At 35.8% G+C, this 27,416-nt stretch overlaps 1 protein-coding gene across 12 annotated transcripts in view; it reads right to left on the bottom strand.

Moving 5' to 3' along the window:
• Positions 1-27,416, bottom strand: part of Znf638 (zinc finger protein 638) — a 141,515-nt gene that overhangs the window by 40,641 nt on the left and 73,458 nt on the right. For 10 of the 12 annotated variants that reach the window (XM_031382335.1, XM_031382334.1, XM_031382337.1 and 7 more), the window contains exons 2-8: positions 21,190-22,702; positions 16,132-16,193; positions 9,998-10,036; positions 7,724-8,031; positions 6,063-6,337; positions 4,398-4,544; positions 2,672-2,794 (exon numbers count right to left, since the gene is read on the bottom strand). In XM_031382335.1, coding sequence (XP_031238195.1) covers positions 2,672-2,794; positions 4,398-4,544; positions 6,063-6,337; positions 7,724-8,031; positions 9,998-10,036; positions 16,132-16,193; positions 21,190-22,500 — 2,265 coding nt within the window. In that variant the 5' untranslated portion in view covers positions 22,501-22,702. Of the gene's footprint in view, positions 1-2,671; positions 2,795-4,397; positions 4,545-6,062; positions 6,338-7,723; positions 8,032-9,997; positions 10,037-16,131; positions 16,194-21,189; positions 22,703-22,924; positions 23,028-27,416 lie in introns of all 12 variants that reach the window. The other 2 variants (XM_031382332.1, XM_031382331.1) reach the window with 1 other exon arrangement.

The following is a 27,416-nucleotide window of genomic DNA, read 5'->3' as shown; positions in this document are numbered from 1 at the left end:
ACCTGACTAATATAGAAGTAGAGGCTCACAGCCATCCATTGAACTGAGTACAGGGTCCCCAATGAAGGGGTTACAGAAAGGACCAAAGGAGCTGAAGGGTTTGCAGCCCCTTAGGACAAACAACAATATGAACTAACTAGTACCCTCAGAGCTCCTAGGGACTCAACCAACAACCAAGGAGTACACATGGTGGGAATGATTGCTCTGGCAGCATGTGTATAGTAGAGGATTGCACAGTCAGTCATCAATGGGAGGAAAGGCCCTTGGCCCTGTGAAGGTTCTGTGCCCCAGTGTAGGGGAATGCCAGGGCCAGTAAGTTGGAGAGAGTGGAGTGGCAACCAGGCGGAGGGGGGAGGCAACAGAGGTTTGTTCTTATTGTTTTTTGGTTTTTTGTTTTTGGAGGGGAAATGGGGAAAGGAGAAATCATATGACATGTAAATAAAGAAAATACCTAATAAAAAAACTATTACATAGCAATACCATTCAATAACTCTGCTAGTGCAATAGAATAATCTCAAACAGATCTATGCATGTAGAGTAGTTTGTACACAGGCAGCTTTCAAACTGTTAAGGACAGGTTAGGCAGTTTTGGCGTTAGCTCCCTACCTGCTTTGGTAATAATACTGACCTCAACCTGATTATACATTATATAATATATATAAAATATATCATAACATATTATGTTAAATATATGTGTATGGATGGATGGATGTATGTTTTAAGAGCAAGAAAACAGACTTTGTTTTTGGCACTGGAATTGAGATGATCTTATAAAGCATGACAAGTGAGAAAAACAAAATCCACAGAAGAAAATGTAAATGCATTCAAGCATATGGAAATGAAAAATATTTTTACTTTTATTTATTGTCTGCCTTCTATGTTTATGCCTGTTCTACAAGTGTGGCATTCAAAGGACAATCTCCACAAGCTGGCTGTTTCTCTCCTTTTACTGTATGGGTTAGGTCATCATGGTCAGTGGCAAGTGCCTTACTTCACTGAGCTATCATACTAGCTCATTTCTAGTATATGAAATTTGAAAATACTATACATATACACATACATAATACATATATATGTGTATATACTATTTCATATTGCTTATACATATATGAAGCAACATACCAAAGACAATACTTTCTACATAGATTACAGAATATATAAGTTAGTATGAAGGATAAAACATCTATAAATGGTCTCTCTCTCCCTCTTCTCTTTCCACCACTATCCCCTTCTCTCCCAATTAAACCTTTTATATGTGAAAAAAAACCACCTATAAATGAATTTATTCATAGGAAGATAAAAATACCATAAAAGCTCCATGTGATGGTTCATGCCTATGTTACAATAGGGAAGCTGAAGCAGAGAGATAGGAATTTGAGGTCAATCTGGGCTAGTGATTCCCCTCAAATCAACAAAAATACCAATAGAAAATGAAAAAGATGTAAGAATTCAATAAAGGGAGCTTTAACATAGATAACTAATTTTTTTTTAAAAAATAGTACAGCATATTTACACACTAGATTTTTAAACTGAAGGGATTGAGATGATGGCCACAAGTGTTTCGGGTCTCATGAATCATAAGAGTATAAATGACTGCAGCTACTCTATAAGTAATGCACCTATATCCTTCACCGAACAACTGTTCTGGTGTACACAATCATAAATACAAAAGTGTAGCCAATAAAAGTCATAAGGAGTTAACCAAAGTCTTGCCTTTGGAAATAAAAAAAGGGAATAATTCAAGTAGCTTTCTATAAGAAACTGTCAGATAATCATAATTACTCAAAAGAATGAGGAAAGTCTCAATTACTTTTAAGATTAAATTACTAATGATTGAGGAACATGTATTAGTAAATCTCTAAAAAAGGCATTCTATAGCAAATTAAAAGGTAAATTATCAAACATATATAACTAAAGCAAAGCTTACTGGAAATTTCTAAGTAATTCTACAGCTATTATATATGGACATTAACAATATAGGAAATGGGGCTGGTGAGATGGCTCGGCGGTTAAGAGCACTGACTGCTCTTCTGAAGGTCCTGAGTTCAAATCCCAGCAACCACATGGTGGCTCACAACCATCCGTGTTGAGACCTGATGCCCTCTTCTGGAGTCTCTGAAGACAGCTACAGTGTACTTACATATAATAATAAATAAATAATTAAAAAAAAAACAATATAGGAAATGATCTAGAAAATCTAAACTCAAATAATGGTATGTGTAAAGAAGCAAAAGGTTCCAGTGAACAGGCAGATGTAGAGTTCAAAACTTGTAAGCATAATTACGGTTTCCTAAACAAAGGTCTATTACTCTAGCACTGCCTTAGTGTGCTGTTCACCACTTAACATTACACTAGTGTGGTAGTACATGTGTAGACAGATAACATTACACTAGTGTGGTAGTACATATGTAGACAGATAACATTACACTAGTGTGGTAGTACATATGTAGACAGATAACATTACACTAGTGTGGTAGAACATATGTAGACAGATAACATTACACTAGTGTGGTAGAACATATGTAGACAGATAACATTACACTAGTGTGGTAGTACATATGTAGACAGATAAAAAGGTTTTAATCATTTGGACTAGGACTTATGTATTTTTCTACATGTATCCCATACATTTAAGAAGTTAAAGTAACAAAAACATCTAAATTCAATTTACCTGTGGCTTTTTCTTTCCTGGAACACATACTTTCACACTTTTTCCTTTTATCACAAGAGGCATTGTTTCAATGTACTTCATGATTGAAGTAACGGCTTTTCTAAACCCCATTTCCAAGTAAGCCTAAAATAAAATTTGTATGTGAATGAAAAATTTGTGTTTAAAGATTCATTTTATTTATATTCATTCTTTTTGCGACAGTCTCATCAAGGCTGGCCTTGAATTGTTATGTAGTCAAGACTATCCTTCAAATTTTGACTATCTTGTCCCTACCTCCCACGAGCCACCTCACTAGGCTTATGGTTCTGTTTTTTAAATGGACTTACTGCCTCTCTGTGGAGCATAAAGCTATGAAGTTATCTCAAGAACTGGTGCTTTTGACGTTTTGTTTTGCTAACCTATATTATGATCTTTAGGATGTTCTCCATAAAAGTTTTTTAAAAAGCCAGGCAGTGGTGGTGTAGGACTTTAAACCCAGCACTTGGGAGGCAGAGGCAGGTGGATTTCTGAGTTAGAGGCCAGCATGGTCTACAGAGTGAGTTCCAGGACAGCCAGGGCTACACAGAGAAACCCTGTCTTGAAAACACACACACACAAAAAAAAAAGTTTTAAAAAATACATATTGTTTCACTGAGATTTGGAACTACCAAACAAATATTACTGGTTTCTACTGGACATTCATCCATATTGATCAAGTGGTAAGAAATGAGGAAAGGAGCTGGAGAGATGGTTCAGTAATTAAAAGCATTTGGTATTTTTTCAGAGGATCTAGGTTCAATTCCCAGCAGTCTTATGGTCCCTGAAGCACCAGGCAGGTATGTGGTCTACGGACTACATGTAGACAATACACCCATATACAAATGTGGAATAAATTATAGACTTTTAATTTCCATAAAACCCTGTAAACCAAACCTTTGGGTTGGTGAAAGTTTTATCTAGTAAAACTAGACTTGGTTTTGATCTGCAAGTATTACATCTAAAATGATCACCAGGATCTCTTATCTCCTCCCTTCATTGAATCCCTTCATCTTCTGAGCAAGCCTCTCTCTTAAATTGTGATTTCTTTTCTTTTCTTTCTTGGCTTGTGGCCCACTGTATTTAATTAAAATTGCATACTTGAGCATAGGTGGCACATAAGCCTGATATGCATGTGTAATTTGTATTTTTTGAGCTTAAGACCAAACCCAGAGCCTAGCAAGCTCTCTATCATGAGACAATCCCAACCTCAAAATGTTTAAAGCCTTTTGCTTTAAGTAAACTACCATTGTCTTCCCTTTGCCTTAACTGACAATAGTCTATTATGCTTAGTCTAGGGTTAGCCCATAATTCACAAACTTTATCATGAATATAACATATATGTAAACAATATAAACTGTATAAAAGAAATAATTTATTTTTTAACTTTCACTTTTATTTTTAGTATTTTTAGAAGCACAGCAGTGCTTTCTCATTTATATATTCATACTTACTTCTATAAAACAATGGCAAAACAACTGTGACCCTATGCCCAGCCTACAAAACCTTGAATATTTATTATCTGGTACTTTATTCTATAAATATGTCAATTCCCTGGAACCTTGTTCATTCCTGGGTGCTCTTCCTGTCAACACAAATACTATAGAATAGTTAACCATGACATAGATAGCAAAAGCAGCTAGGATGCCAACAAAATCCCAACAAAAGCAACAAATCTACATGGACTTTCACAACTGACTACATGACATACCTCATTTCTACAAGGAACAAGGAGGACATCACTAATTTTTCCAAATGGCTTAAATGCTTTTCTAATATCTTCTTCAGTAAAGCCATCCTCTGGAAGCTCAGATACAAGAAGAATCGAGTTGGAACTCAAAGACTGATCTTTCCGTGGCTGATTTTGGAATGAAAGAAAATTAAAAAAAAATAACATAAGCCATAAGGTACAGTAATCATAACTCCACATATAATTTCTACTACTCAGAACTTTTATGGATCTCTTAGATACATCTTAGTTCATTCCAGTAAATCAAGGGATAGTAATAGAACATTTAAGAACTCATACATGCCAGGTGCACACTGCTAATCTCCCCACACTTGGGAAAATAAGCTAAGAGGATTAGCAAAATTTAAGATCAACCTGTGTGCATTATAGCAAGAAACTGTCTTTAAAAAGAACTGCAGGACAAGCTGCTTGCCTTCACTACCCCAAGACTGGGCCAGTGTGGAAGAGCAGATTGCTATGAGCTAGAGGACAGAAGATGGAGTTCTTTCTGAGGAAGATCAAAGCTCAGAAAGGTGAAGTCATCATCTATAATTTATATAATAAAAATGTTGATTGTTCCATGTTTCTTTTAAAAAACAACAAACAAGCAAAAAAAAAAAAAAAAAGAAAAAAAGAAAAAGAAAAGAAACCAGCCATAGTGGCACATGCCTTTAATTTCAGCATCCAGGAGGCAGAGGCAGGTAGATTTCTTGTGAGTTTCACTACAGTCAGAGATACACAATAGAGAGACCTTGCCTCAAAACAAAACAACAAGGAATCTGGCTATACGTAACACCAAGTTAACCAAAAATCAACTAAAAAAGGAAAACTTTTTGAAAATTCTGTCAACAAAAGTCCTGAAACAAAATCTTATCAGATTAATTTAAAATTTTCCCTATACTCAATATTCCTAATAATCTTCAAATTTTTTGTAGTTATATATTGTTTTAAGGTTAACCAAAATATAACCTTTTGGAACGCAGAATATTTAACTGTTGAACATCTTCAGTGTATTTAGACAATTTCAAAAGTACATATTATAAAATATTAGGTTTATTAGAATTATAATTATGATAGTTTAGATGTTATTTAACAGTAATTCAACAAAATATATGCCAGTATAGTAACAAGTAGGTTATAATCAAAATACACCAGTAAGTCAGAACTAAAAAAACAAACACTACTACACAGAAAGCATAGACAGAAAATTATCAATTCTTACAATTCTAGCTGATAAAACTTAAGTCACTAATACTGGTTGTGCTAAATTCTCCAGGCACACAGCTCCTGAAGCTAAGCAAAGGCTTTATCAATATATCACAGCATAAGCTTTTGTTCTAAGCTTTTGTGTCTCTAAGAAGTCTCCTGCCTTAGCCTGCCTAACTACACTACAGGAACATGAACTACCCTGACTACAACACTTTTGAGCACATCAAACACTAACCATCAAGCATTCCTAAGCTACAAGAGAAAATTATTAGGCTTTTGCTATTTGTAAGAAAAAAAATCTGTCTTACATCTAAGTAATTTAAAAAATAGATTTTTGAATTTATAGGAAATGTGACTCTAAAGACCCAGTTTTATTTTCTATTTCTCATAGTAATGGATGCAGGTACACTTGAACTAATCCACAAAAGAATTACTGACCTTCCACTGGACCAAAGCACTTTTACCAGACACTTGTTTACCTTCTGGTAAAGTGTCATCTTCAAGATTCTTAGACTTGTGAGCAGAATGCCCTCCTAAATGTGAGTCACTCTTTACAGAGCTTACAGATTTCGCTGATGGCTTTGTTCCACTGGCAAGTTTAGGCTTTTGTGCTGGTGAGAGTCCTTTATCAACTGTTTCAGTATGTTTCTGTTTAGTAACTTCTGTCCCATGCACACAACGTTGTCCTCCATCTTCTAATGCCTTTTTTCTATCTGGTTAGAAAAAATACACATATTCATACATACAATTTAAAAAGAACTAAATGGTATGCAGCATTTTTATGACAACACAGCCCTGATTTCTACTGGGGTTTTTTTTTGGGGGGTGGGGGGAGAGAGGGTAGAATTTTATTCCAAAGAGTATATTCATTATTTATTCAAGCATTTATTAAGCATATATTTTTATTTAATTCTCATTAAATAATTATCTTACAAGACAATGTTCACAAAACCATACAATCTAGAAAAATTAAAAAAAAAAAAAAGACCATTTCAAAACACTAAGAGTAGTAACATGAGTAAGATTACAGAGCCATTCTCAGGCTTAGTAGGCAGCTCATATACTGCATGTAAGCTAGCATTCAGGCACACATGAACACACCGTTCTCAGTCTACAAACTCTCATCTTCCTACTTTATATGCAGTAGTTCCTTTGTTCAGTGATCTTTCCTTTTGTCAACAGTAGTCAAAATTTTGGCTATAGGGTCTCTTAACAATCTCAGGATCCCAGAGCTTATTTTTTCTTGTATTTATTTTATTTAGCATATCAGAAATTAAAATAGAAGTTTAAAATTGCTAACTCATTTAAATATATTAATATTTTTTATGAAAATTAACTACTAGCAAAAGAATGAGATGGTTAGTATCATTCCACATTTTTCTAAACATTAAAAAAAGTTAACTTTTTTTTTTCAATCTCTCCTCTATATCCAATCCACTATGTGCACTATATGTGTGCTTTTGGAAAATATAAGGAAAGTACAAGGAAAATCAAACCGAACACAGATTTGTTTTTGAAAAAGGAAAAGACCTTACACAATTCTGAAAAGACCTGTAGACCCCTATTAGGAACTTAGGGCCTTAAACAACACTGAGCTTACACATTTTGGCCATTTCCATTCAATTTCTTTAAATATACTGAATACAATTAAAGCTTGTACAAGGCACTACCTTAACATGAACAATGGTTTCTTTCATTATTGGCTATATATATATGTATATGTATGTCTTTTAGTATATGAGCTACTCTGAGTAGTCACTAAACCATTACTAAATAACTAGGAGATAATTATTCAAAATATGAAGTTGGCCTCAAATATATTTTATGTAGTGGAGAATAACCTTGGACTCTCAATCCTCTACCTCAGCCTCCCAATATGCTGGAATTACAGGTGTGTACCATCTAGCTTATCTTCAGTCCTTGTTTTTTAAAAAGGATGCTGATAAACTAAACTTTCCATTTATCTAGCCAAAGTTACAAGAATAACAGACTCCCAAGTATGATTCCAATTTCATACAGCAACTTTAAAATTTAATAAAAGTACAATAGCTCATTTCCAAAACTGAAACAAAATGATGGCATTAGGATCATCAGTATACCTGATCTCACTGATCTTCTTGATGTCCTTTCTGGGCTAACTGACCGATAGGACTTCGGACTTCTTCTAACGAGATTTCGACTACGATATGGAGAACGGGATCTGGATCTAGATCTGGATCTGGATCTATATTTAGAAATGAAACGGTGGCAAATTCTCGGACTTCGACTCCTTGGTCTATAGATGTAACGAACTGGACTTCGAGATCGACGGATTCTGTGACCTGAGCTTGATCTCCTAGAATGTCTGGGACTGGGGGAATGAGAACGTCTTCTTGGAGTTTCATTTTCTTTCCTATTGCTCTCACTTCTACAGAGTAGAAAACAGAAACATGACTCAGCAATTTAATGTAGATTTAAACTATATTAAATGACAGAAGTAATTCTTGATTAAACAAACACTTATTTTTTATTATTTGTGAGTGTGTATACCATTGTAAGCACGTGCCAGCCTGAGTGTGTGTCCAGGTTTCCATCAAAGTATCAGATCCTTCAAGACTGGAATTATACACTGTTGTAAGCCACCCCATGTAGATACTAAGAAATGAACTGGTACCCTCTATAAAAAGCAGTTAAGTGCTCTTAACCATTTGGACAATGTCTCCAGACCTTTCATCATATGTTTTTTTTTTTTAAAAGATTTATTTATTATTATAATTAAGTACACTGTAGCTGTCTTCAGACAGAGGGTGTCAGATCTCATTACAGGTGGTTGAGAGCCACCATGTGGTTGCTGGGATTTGAACTCAGGACCTTCAGAAGAGCAGTCAGTGCTTTTACCCTCTGAGCCACCTCACAAGCCCCATCGTATTTGTTTTTGATTTAGAGAAAATCTCGCACTATGTAGCCCAGGCTAACTCTGAACTTGTAACAATCCTCAATCTCAGTCTCCTAAATGCTGGGATTATAGATGTCAGCCTCCATGCCTGGCTCAATGGTAATTTATTTAAAACAATCTACTGGGCTGGCAAAACAGCTAGGTGTATAGAGATGCTTGCAAGTAAACCTGATAACCTAAGTTTGATCATCAGACCCCTTAAGGTTGCAAGAGAAAACCAACTCTGGGGGCTGGTGAGATGGCTCAGTGGGGAAGAGCACTGACTGTTCTTCAGAAGGTCATGAGTTCAAATCCCAGCAACCACATGGTGGCTCACAACCACCCATAATGAGATCTGACGCCCTCTTCTGGTGCGTCTGAAGACAGCTACAGTGTACTTACATATAATAAAAAAAAAAAAGAAAAGAAAAGAAAAGAAAACCAACTCTGGAAAGTTGTCCTCTGAAATCCACAAGCACCACAGCACATGGGCATGTATATATACATGCATACATGAACGACCAAACACATACACAAAATGAATGAATGAATGAATGAATGAAAATGTATCCACTGGAGCAGGGCGGTGGTGGCACACACCTTTAATCCCAGCACTTGGGAGGCAGAGGCAGGTGGATTTCTGAGTTTGAGGCCAGCCTGGACTACAGAGTAAGTTCCAGGACAGCCAGGGCTATACAGAGAAACCCTGTCTCGAACCCCCACCCCCTGCAAAAAAAAAAAAAAAAAAATGTATCCACTGTTACAAGCACAGAAAAAGCAATCCAAGCAGTTGAATAATCCTTCAGTTTGCTTAGAACCTTTTCCTTTCTAATTTACATTAGAATATTTTTTAACCTTCTTCTTAAGACTTTTCTCTATCGGTTATTTTGCAACTATTTTAAGTTATGTAAGAAATTAGGAATTATTTACATAAACTGTTTTTCAACAAATTTTCCCTGAGAGACTATGCCATCCAAACATATTTCACTGACTTCTGAACATATCTATAAAGACCCTAAAGGAACTCAGGACTAAATAAGACAACTATGAGCATTCAAGGTGTTTATAATTAAGCTCCCATAAACACAAAATGATAACAGGATCAGAACAAAATATTAAGACTAAAAGTAAGTGCAACCCATAGAAGAAAGAGCATTTAAGCTGGAATAATTATCAACTTTTGGATTTTCCAATTGTTTCAAAATACACGATAGTGGAGTATAGTGGTGTGTGTCTTTAATCCCAGCATTTGAGAGGCAGAAGTAGATGGATCTCTCTGAGTTCAAGACCAGCCTGTTCTATATACAGAGTTCCAGGCTAGCCAGACTCTATCTGCAACAAAAAACAAAACCAAACATGATAAAAACAGGACAATTCCAAAAAATAACTTTTAAAAAATTTACTGTTTACTTTTAAATGGAAATAAAGTTGTAATAATTAATACTATTAAAAATATTACCTTCTGGATGGGAGGATCTCAGGATTCCAATCAGGGTACCTATTTGAAAAATAAACACTATTAATGACAGTTCAAAAAATAATCAGCTCCAATTAATCTTTACCTAAAATGTGTCAAAACTGTTTAAACTTAAGTTTATATATGATTTAAAAAGTTGAAATATATTTCTTGAGGATAACATTTTTATATCTAATCCACTATATAATAAACGCATATATGCTAGTAGATACAGCAGAAAAACATTCACCAAGACCTCGACTTTTTAAAAGTCAAATTAATAGTATAAACAAAATTGTTTCATGGTATAAAATATTAGTCTAGGTAATGGTAAACAGAAAGTAGCAAAGACAGACCATAGGCATGGCGGTGCATACCTAGTTTCCCGGCATGTGGAAGGTAGAAACAAGAGGACTGAGGGTTCAAGATCTTCATCTACATCAGCCTTTCCCAACTTTGGGCTGAGACCACTTTGGGAGGTCAAGTAACCCTTTTACAGGGGTCATATATCAGATATTTACATTACAATTCATAACACTAGCAAAATTACAGTTATGAACTATCAACGAAAATAATTTTATGGTTGCGGTCACCACATCATGAGGAACTATATATACTAAAGTGGAGCAACATTAGGAAGGTTGAGAACCACTGGTCTACATGGTAAGTCAGAGACCAGCTAAACTATGTGTCATGTGAGATACAGGCTGAGAAGATAGCTTAGTCTGTAAAGAACTTGCTACACAAGACAAGAGACCAGAGTTTGAGCTCCAAACTCATGTAAAAAGCTGGGTACAAGCTGTGTGCTTGTAGTCTCAATGTGGTGGAGGCAGAGACATGCCAATAACTTGGGCTCACTAGCCAGCCAGCCTAACATAATTATGAACCTCAGGTCACTGTGAGAAACCCTGTCTCAAGAAAGTAGGTGGAAGGCTCTAAGAACAAAACATCCAACACTGACCTATGGCCAATACAAGCCTGCACACATACACACAGAGAGAAAGTGGGAAGAGGAGAGAAAGAAAAGGACAAAGAAAAAGAAGTATCTTGCCCATTTCATAAAACTGTAGATAGAGGAAGGCTTGGTAAGGTTAAAAAGGCATTTTTTTTAAGATTTATTTATAATTTTATGTATATGATGAGTACAATGTATTGTCTTCAAACACACCAGAAGAGGGCATCAGATCCCATTAAAGGTGGTTGTCAGCCATCAGGTGGTTGCTGGGAATCAAACTCAGGTCCTCTGGAAGAAGTCTCCAGCCCAAAAGGAATTCTGCTGAAGAGGAGTACCCATATCTAGTTTCAGGAGGATCTAATGTTTCTGGCCTCATCGGCACCTATATTCACATGCACATACCCACGTACTGGCATATATTCATGTACATAACTTAAAAATAAACCTCCAGGGGACATACCATTTTCATACTTTCTGTTGAAACTCACAGAACACAGTATTATATCAAACTCTTTAAGTTATATCCAGCAGCACTTAGAGGAAAAATTCCTCTAAGAAAGAGGAATTGAAAGAAAAGACAGCATTTTAGGAAGCCCTTTAAAAACTTGATCTTGACACTAGAGAGACAGAGGCAGACATTATCTCTATGGGTTCAAGACCATCTAGTTTATATAAATGAGTTCCAGACCAACTGGGGCTACATAAAGAGAACGTGTCTCAAATGAAAGAAAGAAGGAAGGAAAGAATGAAAAGAAAAGAAGAGAGGAGAGGAAAGAAGAGGAATATATTATCAGGCCTGGACTTGGTTAAAGCTCACATAACAGAAGAAAGGAAAATCCGGGGCAAACCCCATATGGTCCTACTCCAGGTACTGGTTGTTGTAGCACAGAAATAAGAGACAATAAAAAGGAGACAACCTAGAAAAGTTCCTTCAAAACAGTGATTTTTCAGTCTTCCTAATGCTGCGACCCTTTAATACAATTCCTCATGTTGTGGTGACTCCAATCATAAAATTTTTATCGTCACTTCATAACTGCAATTTTGCTGTTTATGTAAATATCTGTGTTTTCTAATGTTCTCAGCCTACAGGTTGAGAACCACTGCCTTAGAAGAAGCAAATTAGGAAGGGCCCTAGAATCAGGTTATAAGCTTGCACTTTAAAAAAAAAAATTGGCAGATGATCAACAAATTATCTTTCAGAAAAGTAAATCAAGTAAAAACCCTTGGAAAAGGGAGGAGGGAACAGGGTTTTTTGTTTGTTTGTTTGTTTGTTTTTCTTTTTTTCAGAGGGGAAACCGGGAAAGGAGATATCATGACATGTAAATAAAGAAAATACTCTTAAAAAAAAAAAAAAAAACCTTGGAAAAAGTAAAGCAGTTTCTTGTTATTGCAGTTTCTGTATTCAGATGTTATCAAAGTTAACCCAACATCACTCTGAATTTCCTTTCCCCTTACCTGCCTACCATTCAAAAAAAAAAAATGAAATAAGTTGCATATCTGCTTTCCCACATCCCTAGAAAGCCAGCAACAAGTCTAAGTCTCACCCCCCCCCCAAACAAACAAACAAACAAACTAGTGGAAAATGACTAACAACAAGCTAGGCATATGTATCATCTATGAACTATTTGTGACAAAAACATTCAACCTAAACTTATTAATGAACACCACAAAAGTAGAGACATTCAAAAGACAATTGCCTCACGTTTTTTAAAAAGAGTCAACACTGTGAAAGCACCAGTGAAGGAAGGAAAGAAGGAGAGAAGTCTTTCCAGATTGAGATTGTAATACATGAATTTTGGTAGAATCCTAGACTGGGGGTACAGATGGGTGCTGTCAAAAACAGTTATAAAAGGACTTCTACAAACAACTGAAAGGCTCTGAGTCAGGCTTGTATATTAGAAGGTATTGTGGAATTATTGTTAATGTTCTTACTGTGGTGTGTTCTGGCTATGAAAAATCTTCCTTATTCTTAGAAGACAAATGTTTAATTTGAATAAATGAACTAACTAAATGTCAACAATTAGTGAATATGAAAAAAATTAATATACCAACTTTCATACCAACTTCTCTGTGACTTGAATTTTTTTCATATTAAAATACTAAAGAGGGGGCTGGAGGGATGGATCAGCTGTTAAGAGCACTGACTACTCTTCCTGAGGTCCTGAGTTCAATTCCCAGCAACCACATGGTGACTCACAACCATCTGTAATGGGATCCAATGCTCTTCTGGTTGTCTCAAGACAGCAACAGTGTACTCACATACATGAAATAAATAAATAAATAAATAAATAAATAAATAAATAAATAAATAAATCTAAAAAACATGTATTTAAAAAATACTAAAGAAAAAAGAACAAAGGGCCATGAGCTATATAAACTAATTGTATTAAATATTGGATGTATAATAGTAGGGAAACTGTCTCCCTGTGCCTCCACTTCCTCATTTGGAGGAAATCAGCAATAATCATGTTTATATATCATAGGTAATAATAAGATTAAATCAAGCATATATTTATAAAACATTCAGTATGCCTAGTATATGATACAGTATATCTGTGTTTAATAATAAAATTATGGCACAATATGTCTTTTTTTCCTCAGGCTAACCAGCTACTCCTTGTTCTATATAATACAAAAAAAAAAACATAAGCCTTAAAAACTAAAGACAATAATAACTATGTGTTGGTGTGAACTATATATAGTATATATATAGCATATAATATATATATACATATTATGTATATACATATAGTATATATGTATATATATATTATATAGAACTCAATGCAGCTTAGAGAACAAAAAATGAAGATGACAATTTATTTAACTTGGTAAATACTTTGCAGTGGAGGAGAAACCATGAAAAAACATTATAGGAGAACACAACCCGATTAAGGTAGAGTGGGATAAAGCATTAAAAGAGGAAAGTTTGAGAAGCAGTTGAAAAATCAAGGTCCTATGTACACAAAAGAAAAGCTCTCTATACAGAAATTTTAAAGGGGATATGCATATGGAGGACAGATGGGAAAATTAAATGCACACACATGCTATTTGTTCTTGCAAATTAACATCGTTTCATGTAACTAGATCATGGTACTAGCATTAATAACTATTACGGCAAGTAACTCACTCCTTAGGAGGGATTGATTCTCTGTTTACAATGGTAACAGGGCATATTCAATTCTAGCAATAAATTACCTCTTTATATTTACCTCCTATGATGGTGGCCAATTCTAGCCTCTACACTACTTTTTTTTCTTCCTTTCTTTTGTTTCTTCTTTTTTTGGAGGGGGAGGAGGGAAGGTGTTGGGGAGGGTTGAGACAGGGTTTCTGTCCTGGAACCCCCTCTGTGAGTGGGTTTGAACTCAAAGATCCAACTGCCTGTGCATCCTAAGTGCTGTTGATTAAAGGCATGAGCCACCACCATAGGTCTTCAAGCCTCTACTCTTAAGTCTATATCATTCATGTACGAGTTCTCTTACTCTCAAAGCAGGAATAGTGGACACATGCCTCTAAAGTTGTGTATCTTACTACTACGGCTACTATAAAACCAGTCTAGACAAAGCCAAGGGATCTTTAAACAAGTTACTGGGTAAAAAAGAAAAACAAGGGAAAAGAGTACGGGCATATAATTCCAGAATTTAAGAAGCTGGGGCAGGAAGTTCAAGGCTACCCTGGACTACAATGAGACCCTGATCAAAAACAAAAAACAAAAAAATAAAATAAAATAAAATAAAAACAGAAACACAGAACAACAGCTCCTGAAAATACCAGCTCTATAGTTCACTGAAGTCAAAAAACTACAGGAACTACCTACTATGCAGATGAGTTTTATTAAGACCAGAGCAAGGCCAAAAAAATGGAAATATTCTTTACACTTATTTTTGTTTGACTTAAAATTCAGCTGTTCTTGAAACTAGAGCTACTCTCTACAACTTCCCAATCAGATGAACTAATCTCTTCCTCTAAGAATAACTGTGGATGCTAGAGAGCTAACCAGTAGTTATTGGTACTTGTTGCTCTTACAGATGCCTTGGGTATAGGTGTCAGCATCCACATAGTGGCTCACAACCACCCATAACTCAGGTTTCAGGGGGATTCCACTTTCTTTTGACCTCTGAAGTAACCTGGAATGCTTCTGGTGGCATAAACATATATGCAGACAAAACACTCATAGCACATAAGTAAACCATCTAAATTTTTTTTTCAAAAGAGTTTATTGTATTTTGAGTTAGGTTCATGACTTTTCACTCAAAGAATCCTGAATAATCTCAAAACCCAAGAGAATACAGGCTGGTGACTAGAACGATTTAATGGTGTTAGGGAAACAATTTAACTTTGTTATTCAAAGAGAAAGAGGATAATACAGTTAAGATTATAAATCCATGTCTATGATGATCAGAAAAACCCTCCCAAATACCTCACTTAAAGAAAAGAGCTGATCAGATTCCACTTAGGTTTCATTCTAAAAACAGGTCCTAAGGCAGAGAAAGTCTTTATACTGGAAATTAAATACTGGCATATGGTCTGAGTTAGTTTTTAATTATGCAACCTTTGAAAAATGGCCGAAGATAATGGAAAAGAATGGTATCTGTTCTCAACCATTCTGGGAAAGGCAAAAAAGACAAGGAAAAAAAAAAAAGTCAAGGATGATGACATTGATATTGATGCCTTTTAAAAGGATGGATACAACTTAGCTTAACATTGTAATGCTGCAAATTTTTCTCCATTATCAGCCAGAAGTGCAACATGTATGTGCAAGAGCTAAAGTGGCTTAACATCATGCTACACTTGATACTAAAAAGCTATTACTGTGAGTAGTCTATAATTAAGCACAATGAGACATCTAAGGGGTCCATACATATCAGTGAGCAGTTGTAGTTGCTTATTTATAGCATATTTCTTTCAGAAAAACTAGTGGTGGACACATTTGGATCATATTTATACAGTTATAAAAAATGAAAATTTGATTTTGGCCAAAAAAATAAAATAAAATAAAATAAAATGTCTATAATTACCTACTGGGGATTAACTTAGGAGGGAGTCAGTGAAAGATCACATAACACTCTCCTTTTGGAAAGCTAAACATACTTTTCTAAGATTACTATTTTAAATAACCAATAGCTTTAAATGTATTTAACAAATTATCACGCCTGTAAAAAAGGGAAGAAAATGTTCTTACTGTTGACGTAACTGCCGACAGCTCTCAATATGGGTGGAAGTATTTTGATGCTGAATCCAGTCCTGTTGTAAAAAAAGAAAGTTGAATTAAAATAATCCTCAAGCTGACAAATGAATTAGGCTTTTTAAAATGACAAAGAGTATTTGAGAAATTTACAAATCTAATCATAAATAGCATTTAGATAACAGAATTTACACAACAAAAATTAAAGTCCTCCAAACAAATACATTTAATCCCATACCGTCCGTGTTAATCCCATTTAAAAAATATTTAGTATAAATATTTCTTGAATCAAGAATCAAAATATTCATTTTGAAATGTACATATATTTAGACTTGAAGAAAAGCATAAATTAAAAAAATAACACCTCAGAAATAAAAACATTTTTAAAAAAAAAAAAAAAAAAACCAAAATTTTAGTAGTCCAATGGCTTTCTCCTCTAAGGTCAAACAAATGACACTGACCACCAAAACATGTGAGCTAAAAGGCTAGTGGCATCCCAAACAAAATACTCATTAAACTGGGGGAAAAGATTAGTAAAATAGTAAAACCTACCACTGATCAAATCTAATTTATTTTCAAGATTTAAAGGAAAGTAACACCATTTCAAAGAAATGAGATGCCTTACATATATATACAGCTTTATAATTAACAAAAAAGTTGCTTTCTTATATACTTTATTTACAAACAAATGTCTTAAAATTACAATCTATAACAATAATTAGCTCCTAGAAGATGTATTTGATTAAAAGAGAGGGCAGAGAAAGGAGGGCGGGCAACACAGTTTTTTAATATAATAGTCTCCAAGGGAAAAACAATTGGTTAATAAGTTCAAACCATCAAGTCTATTACTCAGTGTTTTATTGTTCCCTCCAGCAGTTGGAAAGGAAAAAAAAGAAGACAAAAACTGACCCTCACAAAACAGCTGTGTTTTAAAACTTTCTGAGAAAAACTTGTTTCTACTATCAAAAAAACCAACTTAATTTATATCATCTCTAAAAACAAAGTCTCCACAATTAAACTACAGTTGACTTTTGTTCTGAATTCTACCTTCGCAAGAACTACCTCAAAGTCAAGCTACTTCCAACACAGTATATATAAGTTTTAGTAAACTAAAGGATTTCATTAAACTTCCTAGATTAATTGTATAATGTGAAAACAAAATGTCTGCTACCCTCCTTAGTGCTACAAACAGAAGGCTAAAGAAACCAGCAATCAAAAGTCCATAGTAGTGCCCAACCCATGTCTTTGATATAAATGAGGTATCGTTTTTACCAAACAGACACACTGGCAGGCAGGAAATTAGGCATGATTTATTTGTACCATAAAATGTTTTATTTGAATAGTTGCCAACATTTTAAAATCCAGATGATACTCCCAAATCTGATTTTCAGCTTCGCTTGAAACACAGACAAAGAAATGATTATAACAAATATGCTTCTTTGTGAAACCTAGGTAAGCTGAAGTTGGTTACTGCCCTGCTTTCTCTAATTCAATTCACACATGCACTCTGACTTAAAAGGCATCCTTCTTGATAACCCAAAGCTCAGTAAATATAACTATGCAACCCCAATTTCTAGGCTTCATGATGACAGTACCCAGATATTTGCTCAAAAGCAGCACTGCTTCTATAGGAAAAATAATTACCTGAGAAGGAAGGATGGTCCAAGAACTTGGGCTGGCTCTGAATCAAACTATGAAAACACTGACTTCTATCAAAGCTTGTTCTTTACCCTCCTCTGACTAGCTTCAAAAAAGTTTCCAATGTTGCCAGAGTTCAATCCCAACCTGGACCCATATGATAAAAGGAGACAGCTTGACTCCCACAATATTTTGACCTCCACAGACTCTCACTATGGATGCATGTGCCCACACTGACACACACAAAATATATATATATAAGTATATAAATTAGGGAATTTTCTTGAATCAAGTTATTTCAATCAGAAGAAAGTAAGAAATCAAGGTAAATTTCTTTAAAATCTGAACCCCAGTTTGTGAGAAAACGCATTCTACATTCTATTATTGCATTTTCAAATTACGTATCAGGCTAGAGTTTGAAAGACTCAAAGACAGAAGCAAAGATATTGTAGGATTTACTTGGTAGGAAAAAGCCTGAAATTAGAAATTCACAATTCCTGGCTACATATTTCTAATGTCACAAATATATACATACACAAGGCAATAAAATATATCATGGAAACAAGAGGCAACTTGTACATCTAAATCAACATTCACATGCTAACACTGCCCATCAATCCATGAGGACTTCTTTAATTAGATGAGTCCCAATCTATTATGCTGATTATAAAGACTGAAAGCAAAGCATGTGCATATATGTACAATGTATGTTAACTCAGAGTATACAAGAAGACAAGCTATGGCAAACTTATGTAAGTCAGAAGACAACTTTGGAGGTCAGTCCTCACCTTCTACCTAGAGAAAGTCTATGTTGTTTTGTCATTGCATACACCAGGCTAGCTGGCCTGCAAGCTTCTAAAGAGTTTTCTGGTCTCTATCTACCCATCTCCCAATATGAGTGCTAGGAGAGCTGCAAATGTTCATACTGTCGGGTGTTGACATGGATCCTGAGGATTTGGACTCAGGTCCTCACACTTGTGTAGCAAGTGCTTTTACTCATTGAGCCATCTCCACAATCGAAAATAGGTATTTTTTAATGACTAAATGATTTAGTCTGCTCTCAAAATTTTATTCTATCTTGTTAAAGCAGGCTTCTCCACCTTAGACTTGATATCTAGGGAAGCTTCCAGTTAACTGGCCTACCCCATCTCCTTCTTCCTATTCATCTGCATTGAAATCTCCCTGAAACACTTTCAATGTGTCACTTCATATACCAAAAAATTTAATCAGCTCCCCAATGTTCCACCTGAAATCTAAACTGACAACAGCTTTTGAAGGCTTTGCTATTTACTTCTAGTATGTTCTTCACTGTGTTCGACCATAAAGCCTTCTCTTCTAAGAACCTTTGCCTCTCTGAATGCTGCTGTTCCCATCTGGAATACCACTTCCTCTTTAAATAGGCATATTTAACTCTTCTCATCATTTCAAAAATTCCTCCCTTCCAGATCATTCTGTTCCAAACAAACTTAGTACAACTGATAACTATCACTCTATCAGTCTTATTTAACTAGGCTATAAGATAGTCTTCTGATACTAAGAGTATGTTTTCTTTTTCATCACGAATTGCTAGCTAATCTACAGGTATTGTAATGCTGGACTGACCACTACAAATCTGAAATCAATGTAGAAATAATAAATATCTTTCCCCTGTGGCATGCACAAATGGTTAAATATCGCCAAACTATTTGTTTCTAACTTTTAAAACTTCATCAGGTATGTGGGGTTTTTCCCTTGATGAGACTATATAAACTGCTTTACAGGGCTGGAGAGATGGTTCAGTGGTTAAGAGCACCGACTGCTCTTCCAAAGGTCGTGAGTTCAAGTCCCAGCAACCACATGGTGGCTCACAACCACCTGCAATGAGATCTGACGCCCTCTTCTGGAGTGTCTGAAGACAGCTACAGTGTACTTACATATAATAAATAAATAAATAAATCTTTAAACTGCTTTACAAAACAATTAAATTTTATACAGTTCTTTATTTCTGTCTACACCAGCATCTATTGAACAATCACACACAAAACTAAATCAGTTAATATACTAAAAATAGTGTATTTTCTACAGTACAAAATAAAAGCACAAGTTCTTTCAGATGCATTTTCTTCCACTCATTATGACTAACAGTTCAAAATAAATGGGAGAGTTAGTGGTATGCCCAGTTACAAAAACAAAGAGCATCCAATACTCTGTCCAGAGCTACTCACAGATTACAAAACTCTATGAATAAATTATTCTGAGATTTTTCTGAGTAACAAATGACATCTATTCTCTTTGATGGAATAAGACAACTATGCCTGTACTAAAATTCAACATATATTTCTATGGATAGATTGCTACTTTCTGATTGAATCCAGGGCTTGGTATGTGTTAAACATGTGCTCTACCCCTGAACTATACTCCCAGCCCAGAATGAAAGAAAAGTTTTCTTTTGCTAAAGTTAACCTGAAGACAAAAGCAACCAATTCAGGTTTTAGATTGCTGACTGAAAACCGATAAATGAATACAAAGACAATAAAATGGCAGTATTTGCAGGAAAAAAAAATAGCAAAAGAACTAAAACCTACACATATGTAAACCTCTTCAAGCTACCTAGCCAATTTCAGTCTAAAGCTTTTAAATTAAAGCTTCTTAAAGTATATTCCCTCCTCCCTACCATCCTTACCTATAAATTGCATTAGTAAACAAAAGAATCAGTGGTTCCCATATATGTTATGTTAAAAAAAAAGGGGAATGTGGTAGTTCCTGCTCAAATTTACCAACAGTTATTATCAAACAGCATACACTACATAATACAATTCTTCAGCATCTGTGCAAGTTTTTCCTTCTGTATACACTAACCACAAAGGCACCTGAAGCATCTGTTTTGGATGTTCCTCTCTGAATTGCCAGCATTTTACTCTATTTTCTGAGCCCACAACTGGTTCCATAATCATAATCATCTTTACATCCTGAATCATTCTACTCTGAAATTATTCTAAAAGTGCCTTCTCAAGAAACACTAAAAAATTACTGTTCCATACAAAAAAAAATCAGAAACACTTAAAGCAACATTATGATCTTTAGCTTAGAACAGGTATGCACAAGGTAGAAGATATACTGACCTTTAAAAGTATATTACAAATGAGTTTTGTATTTTTATCCTACTTTCTCATGTAGCAGTGTTATGAGTATACAATTTATTAGATAAATTAGATGCTATATAAGTGGGATAGCTAAAAGTTCAAAATAAAGGCAAACTATATAGTATGCCAAGTAACGGGATGTAGAAAGCCAAACATTCATTTCAGTACTTAAGGTTACTTACGATTACAAGGAGGTGCTGGGGTTGCACTTTGTTAACAGCAGCATACATAACAGAATTTAGAGAAAACCTGGGCACTGAGGATCATTGTACAGCAATCTTTTAAAAACACTCACCTTCAAATGACTACATTCTACGTTACACAGAGAACACAAATGTGGAAATATTCTTGGAGATGCTGCATAATAATCATTCATCATAGAAGGGGTTGGCAGTCTCTTCATTTTCTGGGCGTCAGCTTGTGTAAACTTTGGTAGCCATGAAGCTTTCACAATCCCAAAGGGAGACCGAATAGGCAAGTCAGACTCTGATTGGTAACTCTTTTTACTTCCTCTAGGTCCACCATGTGCATCAGCTGAACTGATCACAGACTTCTGTGGGATCTGCTCCTGTTGGCTTAAAGCTGAAATTAATTCAGATGAAAAGGATGGCTGGTTCATAGATGGAGGATTCAGAGACTGGCTCGTTGTCTGGCTAACTGTTTGGCTAATAGACTGGCTGATGGATTTTACAGGTTCAAGGACTGACTGTCCTGAAATATGTAAGCCTGACATCTTGGTTCCACTCTCAACTGGGAAAAAAGACTGACTGGAGGACTCACCAGGGAAGTCCATCTGACGAAACACATCTTCACCAGGAAACACAGAATTACATATCACATTTGGAGTGGAAACAGTTGCAGAAATGCTCTGCTGAGGCTGAAATTCATTCTTGACTTCATCAGTTGGAATTTCAGGATCATAAATACGAACTTCAAGTGGATCTTCTGTATAACCATATTTGCTTGCATGCCCATAATCAATTACATTACTTGAAACTGTTTCATTACTAAGTGTTTCCTTATTTCTGCTGTGAGAAGGTAAATTAGGTAATCGGCGGCTCATTTTTCGCATTCTTATATCCCTCAATATTAATGGCATATTTTCAGGAGTTAGCTGTTCATCAGGATAGCGACTAAGTTCTTCTAGGTCTTCATTTGATAATCCAAAACTTGCTAAAATACTTGAAGCACTCTCTTTTGTATAGCGGCTCTGCACTTTAGGACTTTGCTCTGTAACCTGGGTTACAGAGCTCTGTTTCACTTCTACCGGTGGAGTTATATGAGGCTCATCATCCCACCGACTACCATGAGGCTTCCCCTTCTTTTGTTGTGCTTCAGGAAAATCCAGTTTTTCTTTGGTTAATCTTGGATCAGTTCGGTGTTGAGTTACCTGAACATTCATTCTTTGTGGTCCCATGTTCTGATAAGATCCATGGCCAGGAAATCTGTGTGGAATTCCACGGGCTCTCCCTGCTGGGTAAAATCTTGGAAGACCCATAGATCCAGGCCTCACAAATGGTCCTGGAGGCCTCATCCCAGGAGGATTAGGTGCTCGTGGCCTTTGAAGTGGAAAGGTCCCTCGAGGATTAAACCTGGGTCTCGACATGGCTACTTTCAAGAATGCCTGATTTAACAAAGTATAAGGTGGTGCTGAACCATGTGAGGCAACGGCATTCAGCTGCTGAAGCGCCAACTGAGTCTTAATCTGAGCCAAGTACAAAGGAGATGGGCCCAACAGAAGTGGGTTTGCAATGCCCAGGCTCAAGGAATTCACAAGTGGTGCGAAATTTTCCAAGAATAACACAAAGCTGAAAGTTAAAACACAAATATTAGATCATTTTAACTCACTACTTCATGAAGTGGGTTCTACAGCCAGAGTAAAACATTTTGAAATCAAACCATGATACCATTTTGTATTACATATACTTTTAGAGTACGGGCTTACAAAGATTTAAAATCTCCTCTAAAACTTTCTCTTCTTTTCTAAATCCAGAACACAAACCCCAAACCTCAAGCCAGAGTTCATGTACATTGCAGAGCTGTGCTGGGTGCTGTCCTAGGTGCTGAGATGTAATTCACAAGTCCTTTTACATAATCTTGAAAAAGACTGAGGATTTATTTTGTGCTTTTATACTGAAAAAAAAAAGATGAAGGCATTAAGATTCTTAGAAATAAACACACACTCACTATGTGTGTGATTAGACATGAACAATGAAAGAACTGTAACTTTCAAGTTTTATTTAGACCCAATTTTGAAAGACACATTCTTCCTTGGGACCAGCCTTCACATCTACTAGATTCCATGCGACAATTAAACTATACTTATATTCCTGTTATTGAACAGTTGTTTCTGGTAAAGAAAAAATGTGTCCCCAGCTATCTAATTACAAAGTCTTTAAAAAAACAGGTGCTGGGGCATGGAACTCCTCATAATATACAGTTTAACATGTTTAAAAAAAGTTGGAATTTTTGTTGTCCTTTCAATTGTTGAGAATACAGACAAAATACATAGGTAACAATGATTAACTTTATAGAAAATGTCCATGTTGTAGTCGCTGTCCTAAGTATATTACATGAATTTAGTCATAGTTTTCACAAGTCCCAGAAATACGCATAGTTTTACACAGAGAGATTAAGTAACACATAGGCATGCGATGCTGGCATTTCCATTCAAATCAAATTCAGACTTAATTTAGCCCCACATTTGGTGCTCACAACCATTTAACAGATGCAAAGAACACTATCCTGCAAGTCCAAGACATTAAATTTCCTAAACGTGGTTACCAATCAACTCTGCACATTGCTATACTACCAAGTCTAATCAACTTCAGAGAGAACCAGTATTTCAGCTCTCATTCAGGACCAAGGACAGCAGTCATAGAAGGTGGCTTCCCTCTTCACGTATTTAAAGATTTACTTTGTTATTTTAAAATATATCCATGTGTTTAATCATATGTGTAAGTTTGACTGCATGAGGAGGCTAGAGGTATCAGATCCCCCTGAACTAGTTACAGGTGTTTGTGAACTGCCCCATATAAGTGTTGGAAAAACCTGAATCTCCTTCTCTCCTTCTAGTTTTATTAAGTTCTAGGGATCAAGCACAAGTCCTCATGCTTTAGTTATGCTTTTTAGTAAGATAAAAATATTTTTGGGTAAAATTCTATTTATTTGGCTAACATTTGCTCTCATCACATCCAACCATTTTGCATACTGCCAACATATTGTTTCCCAGAGCTGAGACTGAGCTACGCCTCACCATACACTCCATTTCTTGAATTTTTGTAAAAGGACATTTTTACCACATTATTCCTGCTCAAACCCCTAAAAGAATACCATCCTTCTATTTCTTATCTCTTTTATGTGTAATATCCAACCAATCTAGCCAGTCTCTATCTACTTTTGTAATTTACCAGGCATTTATTCCAGCTAGGCCTTTCTCTTCCCATTAAAGCAAACAACTCGCCATGGATGGTAACTTTGACTTTATAACTATTCATCTTGGTTAGTTAGCATCCATCAAATTTTCCTTGACCACTGAAGCTGAGTGTCCACATCCTTTCTTAATTATTGCTTGAGCCCCTTTTGGTATCTCTGTAGCTTATGTTTTGTGCTAATAAAATGCATGCCCTTTCCCACAATGCAGAATCAAGTGAAGCTATTTGCTCACTGTAAGATGTTTTTCCCCCAAATATATAAAACCCTATTCAAAAGAATCTCAAATATTTGTTCAAGTATTTGAAAGACCACAAAGCATCATTAATATTGTACATAAATTAGTTTCTAAAGTTCTGTATGCATCAATCTATGCATGTGTGTGGATGAGTGTGGGTATATGCCTGCCATACCACATGGAGGTCAGAGGACAATCTTAAATGTTGATCTTTACCTTTTACCTTGTTTGAAACAGGGTCTCTTGTTGTTTATTACTATACCAGACTGGCTGGACAAACAACTCTGGGGACACTATTGTCACTGCTTCCCATCTCCCTGTAGGAATTACGTGATTAAAGAAGCTGCAAACCACACTCAGAACAATATGAGTTCTGGAGAGTTGAACTCAGAACTTCTTGCTTGTATGGGAAGTGTTTTTGCCTACTGAAATATCTTCCTAGCCCTCAGATTTCAAGTTAGAATGAAAATAAAAATAAATTTTGTCCGGGCTATGAATTCACCAACAGCAGATACAAATTCACTATTCTAAAAATGCAATTTGTAACAAATTCCAGAAATCACAAATCATTAACCTAGCTTACCTCTGTCACAGCAGACAGAACAACTTTGTTTTTATCTGCTCCTTAAAAAATAAACACTGCTCTCAAGTAAGCAGTTCTTACCTAGTTACTCATTTTAAATGTTTTTATTTGTGTGTGGTTTTATGTCTATGTTCATGTATGTATGTATAGAGGGGGTCCTCTCACCTAACCCATTTTCTCTGTCTTTTTGAGGCAGAGACACACTGTGTAGCTCTGAGTGGCCTCAAACTTACAGAGACCTGACCGCCTCACAACTGCTGGGATTAAAGACCTCACAACCATATTTTTCAAAAAAGGGTCTCTCCTGAACCTGGAGTTCACCACTGTGGCTTGTCAGTGAGCCATAAGAATACTCCTGTTTCTCCTTCCCTATCTCTGAGTTTTATAAGTGTATTCTGTTGTACCTGGGCTCTGTGGATCAAATTTAGGTCCTCATACTTAGTCTACAAGCACTTTACTGAACCATCTTCCTATTCTGACTCTTTCTATACCATTTTCTCTAGTTGATAAAGACTTTCAAATACCAGCTCTTCCCCCAAATAAAACACAGATTTATCAGCCATCTAATTGCTGTCTGCAACTGTGAACAATTTAAACCTGAAAAGAACTACACTTAGGTTCTTTAAAAGCAAAAACCTATATATTCCCTAAAGTACCTAGCATTCTGGCCTTACAGTGATATAATATATTCACAAAATACAGACAGTGGCCATTTTACCAACTGTCTTCAAGGCCTCTCATTAAAAGTTAAGGTATGCTCCTAATGAAGAAAATACTCCTTCTGGGGCTCATGAGATGGCTCATAATTTAAGAGAATTGGCTGCTCTTCTAGAGGACCCAAGTTTAATTCTCAGAATTTGAATACATATCAGCTCATAACTATCAACAACTCAAGTCCAGGGGATCTGATACCCTCTTCTGGCCTGCAGAGATGCTACATGCATATGCACACATGCAGGCAAAAACCCTGACAAACTTTAAAACTAAATCTTAAAATAAATAAAGAAGGGCGGTAGTGGCGCACACCTTTTAATCCTAGCACTTGGGAGGCAGAGGCAGGGGGATTTCTGAGTTCGAGGCCAGCCTGGTCTACAGAGTGAGTTCCAGGACAGCCAGGGCTATACAGAGAAACCCTGTCTCAAAAAAACAATCAATCAATCAATCAATCAATCAATCAATGAAACAAAACTTGAATTTAAGAATGATATTGATAAACCTGAAAACAATGTAACAAAAACAGGAACCAAAAGACAACATATTGGCATTAACATCAAGAATATAGCCAAATAAGTAAGATAGCCATTATAAACTTTTAAACTTTAATTCTAAAGCTCTGGTCATAAAGAGGTTTCTTCACCTGTTGATAGCCAACTTATGAAAATGTTGAACAACCTGGAAAAACTAAGCTAAGTTGAGCTCTGAACTTTTAATTCTTTTTTTTTTTTTAATTTGGTTTTTCAAGACAGGATTTCTCTGAGTAACAGATCTGTCTGGGAATTCATTTTGTAGACCAGACTTGCCTTGAACTGAGAAATCTGACTGCTTCAGACTCCTGAGTACTGGGATTAATGTATGTACTACAAGTACCACCACGCCCAGCATACTTTTCTTAAGTTTTTATTCCTAGCTATGTACCTAACGCATAAAATGAAAACCAGCAAATAAAATTTTTGCTAGTAAAATCATTGTCAAAAAGCAGCCATAGTGGTGCATGCCTATAGTCCCAATTACTTAGGAGGCTGAAATAAGAAAAATCACTTGATCCCAGTAGTTTTAAGGGCAACACAAGATTCATCTGAGTATGGTCATTCACATCCGCTCTCCCTACACGCAAAGACCATAGCCAGGAGGACTGGAACAAATTCAAGGCCAGGGTCGGCTACAATGAGCTCTGGGCTAATCAAGTATACACTGTATAAACTTGCCACAGAGTCACCACGAGAGTAGAATGGAATTTTGTTTTCTATTTGTGTATATAAAATTGGAAAAGGATTTATATATTTTATTATTGTTATTTATTATTATTATATTTTTTAAAACAGAGTTTTTCTGTGTATTCCTGCCTGTCTTGGAACTCACTCTGTAGACCAGCCTGGCCTGGAACTCACTGAGATCCACCTGCCTTTGCCTCCTGAGTGCTGAGATTAAAGGCATACAATACCACCACTCATTCATCTAACTTTTTTTTGTTTTTGTTTTTTGTTTTTTCGAGACAGAGTTTCTCTGTGTAGCTCTGGCTGTCCTGGAACTCACTCTGTAGACCAGGCTG

The sequence above is a fragment of the Mastomys coucha genome, unplaced genomic scaffold (assembly GCF_008632895.1).
Source record: "Mastomys coucha isolate ucsf_1 unplaced genomic scaffold, UCSF_Mcou_1 pScaffold20, whole genome shotgun sequence".
NCBI lineage: Eukaryota > Metazoa > Chordata > Mammalia > Rodentia > Muridae > Mastomys > Mastomys coucha.
Note: the sequence above shows the minus strand (reverse complement) of the source record. Positions and strands in the feature narration are given on the sequence as shown.